The sequence below is a fragment of the Drosophila albomicans genome, chromosome 2R (assembly GCF_009650485.2).
Source record: "Drosophila albomicans strain 15112-1751.03 chromosome 2R, ASM965048v2, whole genome shotgun sequence".
NCBI lineage: Eukaryota > Metazoa > Arthropoda > Insecta > Diptera > Drosophilidae > Drosophila > Drosophila albomicans.
The window spans coordinates 10,681,877-10,697,991 of NC_047631.2; the positions used below are offsets into that span (position 1 = coordinate 10,681,877).

At 35.6% G+C, this 16,115-nt stretch overlaps 4 protein-coding genes across 4 annotated transcripts; 1 reads left to right on the forward strand and 3 right to left on the reverse strand.

Annotated features, from left to right (window-relative positions):
* Positions 1-747: 747 nt before the first annotated feature.
* On the reverse strand, positions 748-2,002 carry LOC117575384 (uncharacterized). Its single transcript, XM_034259558.2, has 3 exons — positions 1,662-2,002; positions 1,443-1,586; positions 748-1,381 (listed from the first exon to the last, which is right to left on the reverse strand). The coding sequence occupies exons 1-3, from the start codon at positions 1,800-1,802 to the stop codon at positions 1,316-1,318; spliced, it is 351 nt and encodes a 116-aa protein (XP_034115449.1). The 5' UTR covers positions 1,803-2,002; the 3' UTR covers positions 748-1,315.
* A 1,017-nt stretch (positions 2,003-3,019) lies between these two features.
* On the reverse strand, positions 3,020-10,976 carry LOC117575385 (lutropin-choriogonadotropic hormone receptor). The gene is given in 18 exon segments (XM_034259559.2): positions 3,020-3,601; positions 3,663-3,859; positions 3,916-4,111; positions 4,180-4,408; positions 4,483-4,628; positions 4,699-4,851; positions 5,608-5,811; positions 5,871-6,076; positions 6,138-6,255; positions 6,311-6,385; positions 6,449-6,517; positions 6,582-6,647; positions 6,712-6,785; positions 6,924-7,011; positions 7,067-7,141; positions 7,209-7,360; positions 7,607-8,078; positions 10,799-10,976. Coding segments are annotated over 17 exon segments (2,514 nt in total). The 5' UTR covers positions 7,895-8,078; positions 10,799-10,976; the 3' UTR covers positions 3,020-3,423.
* Positions 10,977-11,291: 315 nt separating this feature from the next.
* Positions 11,292-11,878, forward strand: LOC117574662 (gamma-aminobutyric acid receptor-associated protein). Its single transcript, XM_034258567.2, has one exon. The coding sequence runs from the start codon at positions 11,412-11,414 to the stop codon at positions 11,784-11,786; it is 375 nt and encodes a 124-aa protein (XP_034114458.1). The 5' UTR covers positions 11,292-11,411; the 3' UTR covers positions 11,787-11,878.
* A 275-nt stretch (positions 11,879-12,153) lies between these two features.
* Positions 12,154-15,980, reverse strand: LOC117575912 (chorion peroxidase). The gene is made up of 7 exons (XM_034260365.2): positions 15,774-15,980; positions 14,309-15,523; positions 13,201-13,528; positions 12,981-13,140; positions 12,762-12,920; positions 12,386-12,705; positions 12,154-12,325 (listed from the first exon to the last, which is right to left on the reverse strand). Exons 1-7 carry the CDS (start codon positions 15,895-15,897, stop codon positions 12,256-12,258), a joined length of 2,376 nt encoding a protein of 791 aa, XP_034116256.1. The 5' UTR covers positions 15,898-15,980; the 3' UTR covers positions 12,154-12,255.
* Between the last annotated feature and the right edge of the window lie 135 nt (positions 15,981-16,115).

Here is a 16,115-nt window from a genome sequence, read left to right on the forward strand (position 1 = left end):
TCTGGTTTGATAGACAACAGCAATTCGCGTGCTCTGAATGTTCCTTAGATAATTATTTAGGTAATTAGTTAGGGTTCGTTTGCGCAAAAAGGATATTCTAGATTAGCTTTAGCATACATTTAAGCCAGATGAGCACAGTGATCGATCAGAAGATACCCTGTATGCACCGCGTTAATTATTTCTATTTTCAGGCAAGGCATAAAATGTGGAATATAAAAAACGCATTATAGACAAACAGATGGACGCATCTATGCCGAATTTACTCTCGCTACTCATCTGAATTATGAATTTACGTATTTTTTATAGCTTCAGCGAAATTGCCACCTGCGTATTGAATATATTTTCCACTTGCGCAGCCTTCAAGAACTCCAGCTGCGACAGCTATAGGGTGTCTACACAATTCATTTATAATAAAAGTAAAATTTCAAAGGTCATTAGCATGTACCACAAAATGGTACAAGGATGCGTCTCATCGGAATCGATCATCCTAATGGACTCTTCCTCTTAAATTGAGTACATAAATTAAGCTCAGCCGAAACCTAACCATGCTCGTGTTTACAGTGTTTGAAGACAAGCATGAAAACACGATGTGTGTGCATAGACCTAGTACTAAAAGTACACTTGCATGTATGTATGTATGCTATGCGTCATTGTTTTGTTTACTGGAGAATTTTATATTTTATGCCTAATTGTATGTTGATTGACGAGCCCCAAAGCAAACGATATTAATTAAAACGCGTAAAACCATAGGAGGTGAATGTGCTTGAATAGGGAATATTTTCTCCATCAAGTGCAATTTTTGACAGCTTTACTTAAATTCAATTATACACACGACTTTTAGGTCTGTTTGTGATACATTTTCTACAATTCTTAATGTTTTTTGATTTGATTTAATTACAGTATTGTTAAGCGTGCGGTGGATTAGCTTAAGGAAAACTTGTCTGAGAATTAGTGTAATCTAAGTACATATAAAATTGTGTATTGTTTTAAGTATTTGAGATCGAGTACATATCTTTTAATTTGCTATTTAATCTATATTTTATTCGTATCTGTGCATAAATGCCTGTTCAACCTGAACTTTGATCCTAATAACCTTTACGTACATACATATATGCTTATATCTGTGCCATCCTCCAAGATTGGATGAATTCACAATATCATTTTACTAAATTGTGCATGTTAATACTTGATAGCTGCCTTGGTTAGTTTCACGGGCATAGCTCTACATCCATTTATAAATATACTCGGATATCTTCCATTGCAACTCCTGTAAATAGTTAGTCAAATACAACCGGTACAGGATTGGGGCCTTGTGCTACATGCGCTGTATAACGCATCCTTTAAACGAGTTCATTCGGACATCGATTTCACCCTCTTCTAGCTGCAATATAAAAAACATATTAAATAACTAAAGTGTTCTATATTTAATATGAGTTGCATACCTCATCAAATGCATAGATATCTTGATAACACGACGGCGATATGCAACGCCTCAGACAATTTAATTTGGCTACCATAGCCGAGTTGAAATTAACGCATAGGGAATTCTGACCACACGCTAGCTCATAGTCGTGATAAGTAATTTCCTGCAAATAAACAAACCAAGTGTGATTTATCGTTGGATAAATCAATACACACCAAGCTACAAATCTTTTACTTACGTTTTTGCTTGTTTCCTTATATGCGTATTCCGGAAAATGAAATGTTGCTGCCTTGGATAAGAGTTTACCATCATCTCGATGGCCTTCAGAAGTGCAAATAATTAATTTTAATACGAAGATAGAGCAAAATGCACGCAACATGTCAGTTGTTTTCTTTTATTACAACCGGCTCGCAGCTGTCAAATAATAAGGGTGGAAAACAATAATCGCTTAATTCAATTCAATGGCAAACATCGATGTTTTCTGGAGCCAAATTTAAGATTTATAAATAAGTTTATTTATTTATTATTGAAGAACAAGAATTTTGTTCAGTTAAATTCAGACTGTTTATTTATTTAGAAAATAGCTTTTTTAAAAGCTGTTTTATTTGCTGTAGTGTGACCATAAGCAACAATTGCAATAAATACTATATATTTTAACGTCGATGGTATATTCCCAACATAAATGTCACGTGGTCACACTGCCATAAAACCAACAAACCTTCCAAAATGTTGCTAAATTAGTGGCGCGTAATTTTTTTCTGCTTGTTAAATTTGTGTTTGTTTTTAAAATCTAAACGTCTTTTTCAACATTTGTGTACCATTTGATTGTTTCTCTCAAGCTGATCATTCCAAAACATTTTGCCAATACACAAATTAAAAAAAAAAAACAGTATCGGCATATTTTCATTTGATTGGCGGTGAAGCCACTCGAAAATTGTAACTATTAAGTACCATTAATGTTCGCTATTGAGAATATAAAAAATATAACATCGAATCGAGCGGCAATAACATCGATGAAATACAGCTGACATCAGTCTAAATTCTGAGTCGCGCTTATTTAGCGAGTACACAAACCTATGTTAGTGAGTACACAAATCTCTGTTAAATTACAGACCAAGTTAGCTGCCAAGGCTGTCAACCGCTAAACCGGTAGCTGCTAAAGCGGTGAACCGGTAAGTACTAAAGGTTAACAGACTTTGCTAAAAAAAAAAAATTATTAGTGCTAAAATTTAGTACCAGGTAAAGTAAAGAACCAAAGAAGAACCATTCCATTTAAAATTTTTATTGGTATACGTATATTTATTTTAATATATATTTTATGTATGTAAATACATATATATGGTCTATATTATTTGTCAGATGTAGTTGTTTTAGAGAGTCCGAATTAACTTGCAATATGCTACTTAATTTAGAACAACACATTGTTTTCCATATATTTAACACATATTTAGCTATACATTTAACAAACTTTTCACATTAATAATTGTTGAATTCAATATATTTTATGTAAATACATTTTGATTATTATAATGCATAATAATAAATGTAGATATTTCGGGAGTCTCATTAACCTACAATACTTAACCTACAATACTTATTTAGAACAGTGATGAAATAATTGGGATTTATTTATCTGTTTAGCTTGGCTAATTTATTTTAATCAAATTATTTTTAGTTATTTCATAACTATAAAATTAAAGTGTGCCAGAAATACTGCAAATGTGACGCATTTCAATGGAAGTTACGATTTTAGAGAGCTTAAGGATCAAAATTATAACAAGAATATAAATAATAGTACTAAAGAAAATATTATCACAACTAATAAGAAACTCTTTATGAGCCTATGGCTCACTTATAACTAATAAGCATTTCTGCATTTGCCTTTGGCTGACATCGCATTGAAACTAGTTTCTGTTGCAAGTGTTGCTTTCATTAGCGAATGACTAAATTCCACATTGAAAACCATTTAATTTCTTTTGCTAGTTTTCTTTCGTAAACTCTTAGACGTAAGCCTCATCATTCTTGATCATTTTCTGAGTCTCCGCTGTCAGATCCAATTGACCTTTCTGACTAAGAGAATGGTGACGATCAATGGAGCCGCGTATGGTGTAATGGGTGGTGACAGGTATGGAATCGCTATGCTTATATTTCATTAAACGCTTTTGGCAAATACCCAACCTGTCAAACAATAAATACAATTTCAATAAGACCTTTTAAGATTTTCAAAATAAGTACTTACTTTGACAACAGAGTGATTAAATCCTGTCGATATTGAGACGTTAGAATAGCATAGAGATACGGATCGGCACAAGAGTTCAACGGATAGAAAAATACTAATAATATCTTCGATTTGGTAACATTAATCAACGGATATCCGGCCAAAGCAGTAAGTCCAAAGAAAGCAATGGGCGCCCAGCAAGTGAAATTGGTAAAAACCTGAGGGAAAACCATTTAATAATAATGTGTCGTTAATTAGTTCAACTATAACTCACCAGAAGTGTCATCTTTTTGGCAATGCTTATCTCGCCAGGAATGTTATCACGTGCATGACGAGTTTCATGACCCAGTGATATGTATATTTGAGCATAGCATATGGCAATAATGGTGAAAGCCATAAAATTGCAGCCCAAAATCAATACCAAGTACACCGAATCATATATATCACGCTTCTCCATGGGTAAGCAAATGCTGCGATTAAAGGAAAATTCAATTTAATTACTGTTTAGACTCTTTGTTTACAGCATGTGTTCGCTTACCTTGTCGATGAGTAATTGCTAATGCCAAACAAAGGCATTGAGGACATAAAAATTGAGTAGATCCAACCCGACAGCATGATTACAGCAGCCTGATACAATTTCAAACGCTTGTTCAGATACATGGCATGCGTAATAGTGAACCATCGTTCAATTGTGATGACAGTCAACGTAAATACCGACAAATGACTTGCGAATACTGTGAGAAATCCAGCTACCTTGCAACCCAATCCTGTACAATTACAGTAAGAAAAATCCTCTTAGTTTAAGCTGCTTGCTGTGTGTTGAAGGTAAATTAACCCTTACCATATTGCCAATCAAATGCATAGTTAAAGTATTCGCCCATCGAATGTGCATCGATTGAGGCAATCAGCAGCAAATAGAGCCCCAGACAGAGGTCAGCAAATGCCAAGTGGCACATTAAAAATCGCGGCACCGACGCTGTCTCCGATCTAAAGTGTAAAAAGCGATGCTGGCTGATTAGTAAGTGCTGCAAGGATAATAGTACGTTAAGCTGATTACTTAATGGAGAGTATGACAGCGAGGACAGCGACGTTGCCAACAACCGCCAGAGCAACAACGATCCAAACAGCAATGCGCAGCCACTGATAACCCATTACATCCTCGCAAGGATTCAGAGCATTCGGCATTGGATAGCACTCAACATTGGGTTTTCTGCAATAGAAAAATATATAAAAATAAATGTGTGAATTATAAAGAGTTTCGCTAAGTAGGTGTAAATCATAATGTAAATATATTTACTAAATATACATATGTATATGAATTAGAACTACTTAAGTAAAAGTTGGACATGCGACCAAAAACGTTAACGTTAACTATATCAAGTTAGTCTTTGAAAATCGAAATCGAAGAAAATTTTATTTTATTTTGCTTAGCTGTGATAACTCAGAAACTGTGAGTAAATCAAATGGAACTGCACTCTATATACATTGCTTAATTTATGGTTCTATTATGCAACATTCGAAGATAATGAAACCGTGGCTAGCTTTCATATCTATTTTCAAGGTGTCCTAAAAGTAGTTTTGTGTATTTTAAAGCAGTAAACACAGAAAAATCACAAGTTTGAGTGAAATGAAAAGATAATTGTTTTCTTTAAAAATAGAAATTTGTTGTATGTTGTAGCATGCATTTTTAAGATATTTTTCAAAAAACAAAAATTGTTTCTATAATGTGAAATTAAATTTTAAAAAAATGTATCTAAAATACTCATCTGTGCAAACATCATTAAATATGTGATTTTTCAAACTGAATTAAAATATGTAACTAAAATAAATATGTAGAATTATTTAAAAGGTAATAAACTAAATACTTTTACTACAGCCCCTTACCATAGTCATTCGATCGTGTTCTGTGAAACTCTTTTGCAATTAAACATTAAGATGAATGGAATAAAAATACTCTCAAACTCACCTGAAGGTAAAGTTTCCACAATACTCAGCAAGTTGATCATCTTCTGGATTTAGTGTAATTTGTTCGTGAAATACTCCGATATTGATCATTGTCGAATCCGTCAAGTAATTGTACGAATTAGGCGTGCCATCGTTCAATGGCATTTCAGTATTCTGATAGCTTACAAAATCATTAAAACCATTTGGTATGCTTCGTTCCCAACGACTGTGAATAAGAAGTATAATATCGTTATAGATGTTTATGTGTATATATATTTAACTTACCCAAATTGATCAATAACTTCGTCAGTTTGAGATGTGGCGAGACTTGGTTTATTTAATTGCATTACAAGATCACGATTGCTGTAGCACTGTTCTCTCAACTTCTCCAATTCCTGCATACGTTGAGCATGCCTCAGAGGATCGTGTCTTGAAGGAAATTGGAATGCACAGCAGTGGAATGAATGCGTTAGATGAGCTTTCTGTAAGTTCTGCAAAGATACAATTATTATTATTAATAATTTAAAACTGAATATTACATTTTCGATATACCTGAAAATTATATATGGAGGGTATTGTCTTCAACGTATGCGTGTTAGTAATGTACAAAACTTCGACGGTCTGCAGTCCAGCTGATGGCAAACTGACTAGCGAAGTGCTAGAGAGATCACTAAATAGATCAAAGTAATGTTAGTTTTGGCTAGAAATCTGATAGGTTTACTTACAGTTCGGTTATATCTATTATGCCGTAGAAAGCATTTGGATGAAGATCGCTTAACTTGCGATTGTCCCGCAAAGTGCTGGAAATTAAATATAATATTTTAATAAAATACATTATTTGCATTTAATTATAATGCACTTACAGCTTGGCAATTTTAGAACCAGAGAAAGCGGAATCGTCAATAAATGTTATGTCATTATTTGCTAAAACTCTAATAATATAGAAAGTAAATAAATAAATAAAATATATCTTCATTAAATAAAATGATAACTTACAATTGTGCAGTCTTAACTTTAATAGATTTGGAATCAATTCGAGAAATTTGATTATTGTCGAGATCACTGGAAGAAAAGAGTTGGATATTAAACATCGCATCAAAAAAGTAATGAAATTCTAACGACTTACATCATCTGTAGAATGTTGTGAGGTGGTAAAAATCCAAGATCCGGAACACTTGTCAAACCACTATTAATATGCGTCTGAAAGGGCAAAGGTAAAGGTTTTATTATTTTTAATTTCCATTTCTTAATTTAAAATTAAAGAATTAATGGTGCAGTTTAAATTAGAAATGTTAAATTGTAATTGAATAATTAACATTTATTAATTAAATATTCAACTTCTACTTACATGATTTCAATGGTGTCAGAAATTCCCTCAAACACATTCTTCGATAGATATGTCAATTTTGGCGCTTGCGAAATATAACTGATAGGAAAAACTCATTACTATGAATTCTTAAACATCGAAAAATTGTACTTACATGGTGCGCAGAACCGTCAAGTTAGAGAAGGCGCTGTCCTGTATTTCTTCCAATTTGTGACAGTTAATGAACGCACTGTAACAATACTCCGAAATTAATGGCTTTATTCATCAATACATATTGTTTTTAGGGGCGTACTCACACATCTAATAATGTGGCTCCGTAAATCTTCAATCCAACCGAGCGTAAACGAGGCATGCCCGCTGATGCAATTGTTAGCCTTTGTAGTGGTTGTTGCAAAGTCTGTGGCACACGTGTCAACGCATCGCCCTCGCAGCGACATTCGAGCTCATTCTGTTGACATATAGAAGCATATACCATAGCGTTTACTACGTGCATAGATAGATAGACAATATTTGTGTGTGGGGGGTAAGATCAAAGGGTTGCTGGCAAAATAACATTAGCCAAGAGACATGAAAATAAGTTTGAATATTTCACTAGCATAGTTTGTGTGACTCAGTACTTTTAAACTAGACTACTTGCTAATTTCTTACTAGAGTCATTTATTTCTTTTATTAACTTAATGGGTTGGTCACTTACCTGATTGCTGACTTCCCAGCAGCAACAAGTCCAAGTGGCGACATCGTTGGACGACGGTGTCGTTGTCGTGCCTGGCGCCTGTGTCATCATCATGGTGGTATCATTATTATTATTAGTACTATTTCCACTCCCTTTATCGCCGGGCAAATTATTCGGATAGGTATTAAAGCCATTCTGGTGACTCTCATAACAATTGGTGCCGCCTTGAGTGGCACAGCAGTTGTTTAACGAAAGCAGCAGCAGCAGTAAAATAAAATCAATTTCAAAACTGATTGACATGCACTTCATGTTTGTTGAAGTGACGTTTGCTTTTCAATCCTTTGCAAACACCTTCACTTGTTGCCCATTTCAATAGATACAGACGACACATTTACAAGTATGCAAAATAGATTTGTGTGAGTTTCAATCTGATGCTGCATTCTGATAGCTTTCCTTGAAAATCCTTCGTCTGCTAAATTAGTTAATTAGAGTGCTGCAATGTGAAACGAAAGATAAATCTTGGAACGAATGCTTAGGAAACTTTCACGATTAATGAAATATCATCGTAGATTTGAAAACTTCAAGTTTCTAGATTAACGCAGCTGCCAATTGGAAAAACCTTACTTATACAGGGTATAAATGATAAGCCGCGCATGTGTTTTGCAATATGTATGTATGGATTGATCTATTTACATTCGACACAAGCGAGTTCAGAAACACACAGCCTCAAATATTTTGCACCTATTGATAAAGCTGTGAATTGAGATTTCACGTTCCGCGACGATCGCATGCTTGATTGACTTTTCAATTCATACAAAGTTATGATTCGATTACCTAAATATTGTTTAACATGCAAATTGCCATCACAAAAATGAAGAAATTTACTAAAGTTGTCAATTCGAATCATAAGAATATTGCGAAATTCAACACTGTTCTTTGATCGACTAGCACTCACCTCGCACTCAATTTTGTAGTGCATTCAATGAACTATTGAATAGCACTGAAACTCTCAAAGAGACCTATCAATCTTTTAATCTCTGAGATTACAAATTTAATGGGCCTCACAAAATTTCAAGCTTCATTAACTTTCAGATCCTGTACGCTTCAGCTTTCTTCTACTGCTCTTGACCGTATCATGTTCAAGTGCAATTAAAATTTATATTAATAGCACATCCATAAAATGTTAAATATAATTTCGGATTGTTTTTTATAGCATTGCGAATTTTATGACATTTCCCAGGGCTGCACACTGAACTCAATTCTTTTGTTTATTTTAATTTTTTACATGTGCGATGCCAAGCTACTTTTTTAATTAACATACTTATACAATTGTGAGCAAACAAATCGCAGTCAGCTTATCAGTTGTATTTTTAGATACAGCTGTTGTCTGATTGAATGTTAAAGCATTGTTCAATATGTTTTTTATATCGTAAATTCTACGAATTAGTAAACTAATTAGAATAATATCTAAATTAGTGCAATAATAAATTATTTAGAAGATGAATTAGGAGCACACTTTTTTGAGTCGCAAAACCTGAAGAAACCAGTTTTCACAAATTTTTAGATTTTTACAAATTAAGTCTAAGCTATGAATTTGTTTACAACGAAAATAATTAACATAGGTAAGCAGTCATTAAATAAATCGTAGAGGATGATAGAAAAAAAAACTTCTGCTCAAAGATACAACGAATTTTCCAAAGAAAGATCGCCATATGATTCAATACATTTTTGTTTTTGCCAAATTGTTGAATGTTTGTTTTGTAATCTAGCTATAATATATACAAATTAAATAAAGTTGTCATTCGCTAGTCTTAGCTGGTTTTCCCCAAACTGATTCCTCGCCTTACCCTTCTATGAGTTTAGTGCGTTTAAGCTAACAAACTCGTAGTAGCTACAAGTCAAAAATGAAGTAGATAAATGAAAGCGGCACCGACAAATGCGGGCCAATTTCCACGTTCTTAATTATCCAATATTTGTACGTTAAATATTGAGTGTTTACTTTTGTCTATCTACTGATTACAATTATAATATGATCTAACATGCGTTCACAAAAGAAAATGGAAACATATTGCCGAGAACACTTTTATAAGGTGTCATATAAAAATGGCTTATAGCTTTGTTCTTCATACTCTAGTTTGTTTACCATTATGCATACCTCCGTATGAATGTCTAAATTTAATTATAAACCCCATGTGATATAAACAATGACTTTGAATTTAGCTGCAAACCACTTTTATCTATTTTTAAGATTTTAATTGATTTAATTGATTCATTAACATAATCCTAAGTCGAATAAAATCCAACGTGAAAACGTTATCAAATACTATATGACGATTTGAGGATTGTTCGTTTATTTGCCAATCCATCCACGCATAAATCTCAGCTATGGTAAATTGTATTTTTAGCACTACTTTTCCATACGTGACTGAACCTTGCGCATGATTCGCAACTACAGCAACTCCAAAGGTCACAGCTCAGTATGCAACTGAACACAAGAATTTGTGGTCAGTTATCCGGATTATATCTTTGCCCACCTTCGTTCTGTACTGCGTATACATTTTCCATTGTGCAAATAGCTCTCACACATTCTGAGAAATAGTTGGTGATTGAAAGGCTTATTCGGCATTGTAAAATGCAACTAATTAATTTAAAAATTGCTACAAATAATGAATACATGTTTCGAATTTATAATTGCTGTCATGTAATTTTAATTCTACAACTCAGTGTATGGAGTAGCACTTGGAGTAGCACTTTCTGTTTTATGATTATGTACTATACAACATTAAACACACTCTTTGAACTATATAAATAAATAGCCAATTGACTCGTGTCGTAAAATGTTCATTAATAGGAATGATTTGACTGGTGATTAACGGTCTGCACAGTAGTTATCTCTATCGAAATATCGGAGATAGCTGCAAATTTGGTGCTCGCTGTAGAGTTAATTAAGACCGACTTAGCTGAGTTATCACATAATTACAGTAGAATATCGCTGACCTTTGCACTGCGAAGAAATGTGGGAAATGTTCACTTTAACTTTACTGCAATTCGATTGTTATCAAAATTAATATTTTGAGTTTTTATATTTTACACACCACTTTATGTACAGATTTATATTATACCGATTATTACATTATTATATAAATTTATATATATATTATATATTCATCTAATAAACTGAGGTACAGAAAATTACATCTTGTTGCAACTTACAACAAAACTTTTTTAAAATAGCCGATGCCGAACCGTGTTGCGATACCGCGAGCGCGTCTTTTTACACCTGTTGAATGAAGACAACTAAAAAATCTGTTAGCCTAAAGGCAATCCAGACGAAACCGGAAATCAGATATATACGATACGCAGTGGAGCGATACACCACATCGTCTTAATGGCAGCAAAACACGAATGCTGCGAACCGAGTGCGAATGCTGTCGAAAGCCCCAATTTCACACCTCCAATTCGCAGCAGCAAAAATAAGCTCCGAAAGCTGGACAGACGAGGGCACAATGGGTTATCTCAACGAAAGCCTTTCGTTAACTACTAAAGCTTTTATGGCTCTTGTTATTTTTATTTTGGCCAAAAGCTTTTTCATGAGACTTTTCCGTCCTACGAAACTATTAACTTGAATTGGCCAAGTTGACAACCTAGCAAGGGATAACTCGAACATTTTCGTATTGTAATTGTTTTTGCATCATACGTAGTCAGCTTTTTAAGTTCAAATTTCGAACAAAAACATTCCGAGTAACAATCACAAATTTCGAAGCCATATCCGATAATAAAACGCAAATTTAAATCACTTTCTATTTAACTTCAAAACAGCCATAAGATGAATATGAATTTTCAGTTCAAGAAGGATCACGCATTCGAAAAGCGTCGTGCCGAGGGCGATAAGATACGCCGCAAGTATCCGGACCGTGTGCCTGTGATTGTGGAGCAGGCACCCAAGACACGCTATAATTCGCTAGAGAAGAAGAAATATCTGGTGCCGAACGATCTGACAGTGGGACAATTCTATTTTCTCATCCGCAAAAGCATCAATCTGCGACCGGATGATGCGCTGTTCTTCTTTGTGAACAGCGTTATTCCACCGACATCGGCTACTATGGGGCTGCTCTATCAGGAGCATCATGACAAGGATTATTTCCTCTATTTGGCCTATTCCGATGAAAATATTTATGGCCAAGAACCGCCGGCAATGTAGTTCTCCAAAATGCTGTAATTTGTTACTTTCTCTGATTAATCGCGACAGTTACAGAGTATTAAAAATGCATACATATGTAAATCGCAAATGAAGTATTACGATGTTTGACTACGAGTATTACACAAAAATGCTGCTACACATTTCCAGATGAACCTTCCGCACATCGTGTTGTTTATAAATACGATAGAATGCTAATCAAGCGGGCAAATGCTAAATGATTGAATGGTATAACTATATTTATAATGAATACAACAACAAAAAAGTGACAAATAATTTGTGAATTCAATTAACGATTTCACGTGAATCGCAAATCTATCTATCGAGAGATTTGCTTGAATTTGACAACATTGTTATAATACGAGACTTGTCAATGCTAAGCGTGTTTTGTCTGCAACTGAATGCGCTTTTATTTTAGTATTTTATCACATTGGTTTCACAAAAATAATATCAATGCGAATATAATTCATAATTAATGATTTGCCCATGCTTTCAGATTTACTTTCGGTAGCTTTGGATCATTGCACGACACCATTTTGTTACTGTTAAATAATAGAATTTAGGAAAGCGATCTTAACAAGCAATGTGAAATGACAACTTACCCCGGAAACTGAGCTTGTACGAATGCAGCTACAGGCACTTCATGCAGTGTTGAATGATCAGCGTTATCGCAGATCAAACGAGCCATTGTTGCCTTACGAATTTCCTGAAGTTGCTCCGGTTTAAATGCAGTCGGATTAACTTTCTCATCGTACTCGTAAAAGTAACGATCTCCTTGCTTAAAGCGAGCAAATTGATCGGCAATAATTTCAGCAAATGTTATTCCCACAAAGCCATCCTGAACAGCCTTTTCCAGCAGACCGCCAACCCACAATTCAATGTCATCTGGTGAGCGATACACCGATGACAAACGATCAGCAACCTGAAAATAAGTCAAATATATAATTCGAACTTTTAGTTATCTCAATGAGCACTTACTTCTTTGGGGAATATACCAAAATGTCGTAACTTTGGAGCACCCATCAACTCCAGATAATCATTGTAGCTGCGCAGTCCTTGATCACGTCCACGTTGAATATTTAATGCTGCTAAATCCAAACCAAAGGGATTGTCACCGCGGAACAGATACCTACTGAGCTGTTTAATTAAAGATATATTTAAAGTCAATAACTTGCCTATTTTACATCAATTACTTACACCATGTGTAATAGAGCTGTCGACCTCCTGCATGGGCTGAGTGAAAAGAGTTTGAAGCATATCATCATAGAAGGCGGGTTGACGCAAACGCGAAGGATTAAACATAACATCCGGAATTTCAATGCTACCTCCATCGCGCAAATGATATTTACCATCAACACTACATTGGAAAATTACACTTATATTTGAATTTTCAATTGATAAAGACTGTTGTACTTACCTCGAGTGACCCATGCGAAAAGCAGCGCCAGAAAACTCATTTGTGATGGCCGGATTAACATCAACGTTGTAATCTGTCGAGTAGCCTTGGTTGCGCGGCACCAAACGGAAGCGTTTCATTTGCTGTGGTCCAATCACTGCCGGCAGATACTCATTGTAGGTGATGTGCTGCAGCTCGGCAATAACAATGCGTCGTGCCTCTTGATAGAGCCATTCATCGGTTGCCGTTGGATTCAGTTCCGACAGTATTTTTGCCACACGATTATGCTCGCGTCCAAAAACTATGTGCAACGTGACGAGAGAGATAATTTGATTGGTGCGTCCATCGCCTGAAATAGATTGGTATTGCATTGGATGTCTATTAATTATTATTTTAACTTGGTTTGTTGTCAAACATTTATATACTTTTCAATTTAATAAAGCACTTAAGTAATAATGCTATGCTATGAACTGTGCATGATACTAGAGTTTTAAATTTTGATATTCATATTAATAAACATGTGATAAATGAATTCTGATTGGTTACGCTCGTATAGTAAACTTGGAGAAAATTGCAGATACAATTTAGTATTGTGAAAGCAAAATATACTAAATTGAGCAACTTAACCGAACAGTTTCAGTAGACAACAGCAATGGTGATGATACCTGCACTAATTTGAAACAAGTTAGAAAGCTGTGCGGTAATATTCAAAATATACCTAATTAATATACTGCAAAATTAATGTATGTCAAAGGCTTTAGGCTTTAGTATATATAAAAAATGAGATCTCTATCTCATAGATCTACATAGGTTTTCGTACAGAAGGATGGAGAAGTATATATTCCTTCCTTCAATAAGCTACAACAACCTTGTACCTTTTGCGGGTATTAAAATTTATATATTCTAAAACTTTTACAGACACAAAATTCCTTATTTAAATGTGGGAAATATATCGTTTTTTTAACCGTCCTAGCTATATTAATAAAAATTTATAGTATAAAATTATAATAATTATAAATTTGTGCTAATAAACTATTTTAATTGAAATATCTTACGAAGAAAATCATTGGCATTAAATACAAAAAGATAAACAAGATTTATCTGACTAAAGATGCTTCAATCTACTCACCCGCTTTGAAGCAGGTTTTTCCTGACTCGCCTCCACCACAGGCGCTCTTGTCATCCGTCAGAGGCAGCAAGTCGCGACCATGTTCATGGTGCATGGTCAGCTGTCCGCCACGGAAAGTACGCAACTCAAGCGCCGCCTGTTCATGCGATCCATAGATAGGAGAGGCATCCAGAAAATGCGTCACTTTGCTGCGTTGTTTACCATAACTGAGTTGACAATCCGGACTAGGCACAAGCGATAATCTGACCAGATTCAAACAGCGTACACCAAATGCACCATAGAACTCATCATCTGGAGCCACAGAGATGGGTAAACAAGCAAAATGCGTCTTCTCCTTAGGCAACATGCTCTTGCCGCCCTCTGTGCAACACTGCACTAGACCGCCCTTCTCATCCAGACGCACAGATGCCGACTGGGAGATGTCGTGAGCCAACAGCTGGCCAAATTGCATGGTCAACTGATTGCATTTGGCATGTGGACGCTGCACATCGTCAAAAAGCACCCGCGAGATGTCCCGAGCACTGGATAACGGGCTGCCATCTGTGGCATGAATACGAGGTGTCCAAATACCATCTTCATAGGCTGGCGGCAACAAACGTTCCATGGGCTGACCAGCAGCGCCCCAGTGTGAACGTTGTGGCATCGGATTGTTACAAGTTCCGTCGATGCTGCGATAATTATGCCGATGCAGGCAGATTGGCGGTGGTTGGCAATTGTGAGCCAACGGCGTCTTGGAGAAGGTAACATGCACCTTGTTGGTGATAAAATCATCGAGCGGCACCTGCTCCTGCTTGCCAAACATCTGAGTTGTGATCACCTGCTCCAGTGCATTGTTGGACAGTGCAAAGTTCTGAGAATCCTCCTTGGGCGTTGAGTGAAAGACAAGGCCATGTGTGAAATCTGGCAGACCCCGATGCACTTTCATCTCAGCAACGTCGTGCATCAGATTTTTGAAGCTAATGCGTGCATCCTCAAGCACTGCTGCTGGCAAGATCGATGGCAACGGTCGGAATACTCTGCGCTCCTTGCTCTGATCGCCTGCAGTATGATTTTGGCCAGATCGGCAACAGTAGCCAAATTTGCCAGCAGGCAAATCGCATATTGGAGGCTTCTCGTGACCCTTCATGCGCACGTGAGCAGGGCATTGAATTTGGGGCACACATTTCACATCGATGCAAGGTTTGCACTTTTTGAGCAATCCACTTTTAGAGGTCACTGTAATGAAGTGATATACATAAATTGTTTATTGGCGAAAGCAGTGTTGTAGAGCGAGACCGCTATAAGTCGCGTAAGAACCGTTGCCGAGTTCGCCATTATGAAATAACAGTTCCATTGTCCAATATACTATGTATAAATGCGTGTTTGTACATAGAAAATTTGCATATATGTATGTGTCCAAACTCATCTTAAAAGTTTGTTGACCTTACTTCCAACTTAATATCTGTGACAAAAATCTGTAACTTACCATCGGGCTCTGAATGTGAGTGCTCTTGCTTTAAATCATTCTGTCGCAATGTAACGGTAGCTGCATATTCAAATTTTACAAACAAAATATGCAAGCTAAAAAGCCAAAGGAGCCAACACCGCATTTTAATATTAACAAACGCGCTAAAAAAAAACCTGAATTCTTTTAGGAATATCTACCTAGCTGCAGATTTTAATAACGGCGTTTGTGTGTAGGTGTGACCAATAGCACAAACTTTGAAAAACATTATGTTAGAAGAAGTATATTTTTTATACTAAAATCACTAAAAGAGTGTGCACATTATCGAATATTTTAATTTTAACACACGGTATTGCACAAATA

What these genes read in the sequence shown, in the direction of transcription:
- LOC117574662 (XM_034258567.2), top strand. Translation starts at nt 11,412, where the DNA reads ATGAATATGAATTTTCAGTTCAAGAAGGATCACGCATTCGAAAAGCGT.
- LOC117575912 (XM_034260365.2), bottom strand. Translation starts at nt 15,897, where the DNA reads ATGCGGTGTTGGCTCCTTTGGCTTTTTAGCTTGCATATTTTGTTTGTA. An exon ending in TTTCGCATGGGTCACTCGAG is followed by an intron (nt 13,141 to 13,200) that starts GTAAGTACAACA and finishes TTTCCAATGTAG; the next exon opens with TGTTGATGGTAAATATCATT. An exon ending in GTACAAGCTCAGTTTCCGGG is followed by an intron (nt 12,326 to 12,385) that starts GTAAGTTGTCAT and finishes ATTATTTAACAG; the next exon opens with TAACAAAATGGTGTCGTGCA.
- LOC117575384 (XM_034259558.2), bottom strand. Translation starts at nt 1,802, where the DNA reads ATGTTGCGTGCATTTTGCTCTATCTTCGTATTAAAATTAATTATTTGC. An exon ending in ATAAGGAAACAAGCAAAAAC is followed by an intron (nt 1,587 to 1,661) that starts GTAAGTAAAAGA and finishes GTTTATTTGCAG; the next exon opens with GAAATTACTTATCACGACTA. An exon ending in ATATCTATGCATTTGATGAG is followed by an intron (nt 1,382 to 1,442) that starts GTATGCAACTCA and finishes TTTATATTGCAG; the next exon opens with CTAGAAGAGGGTGAAATCGA.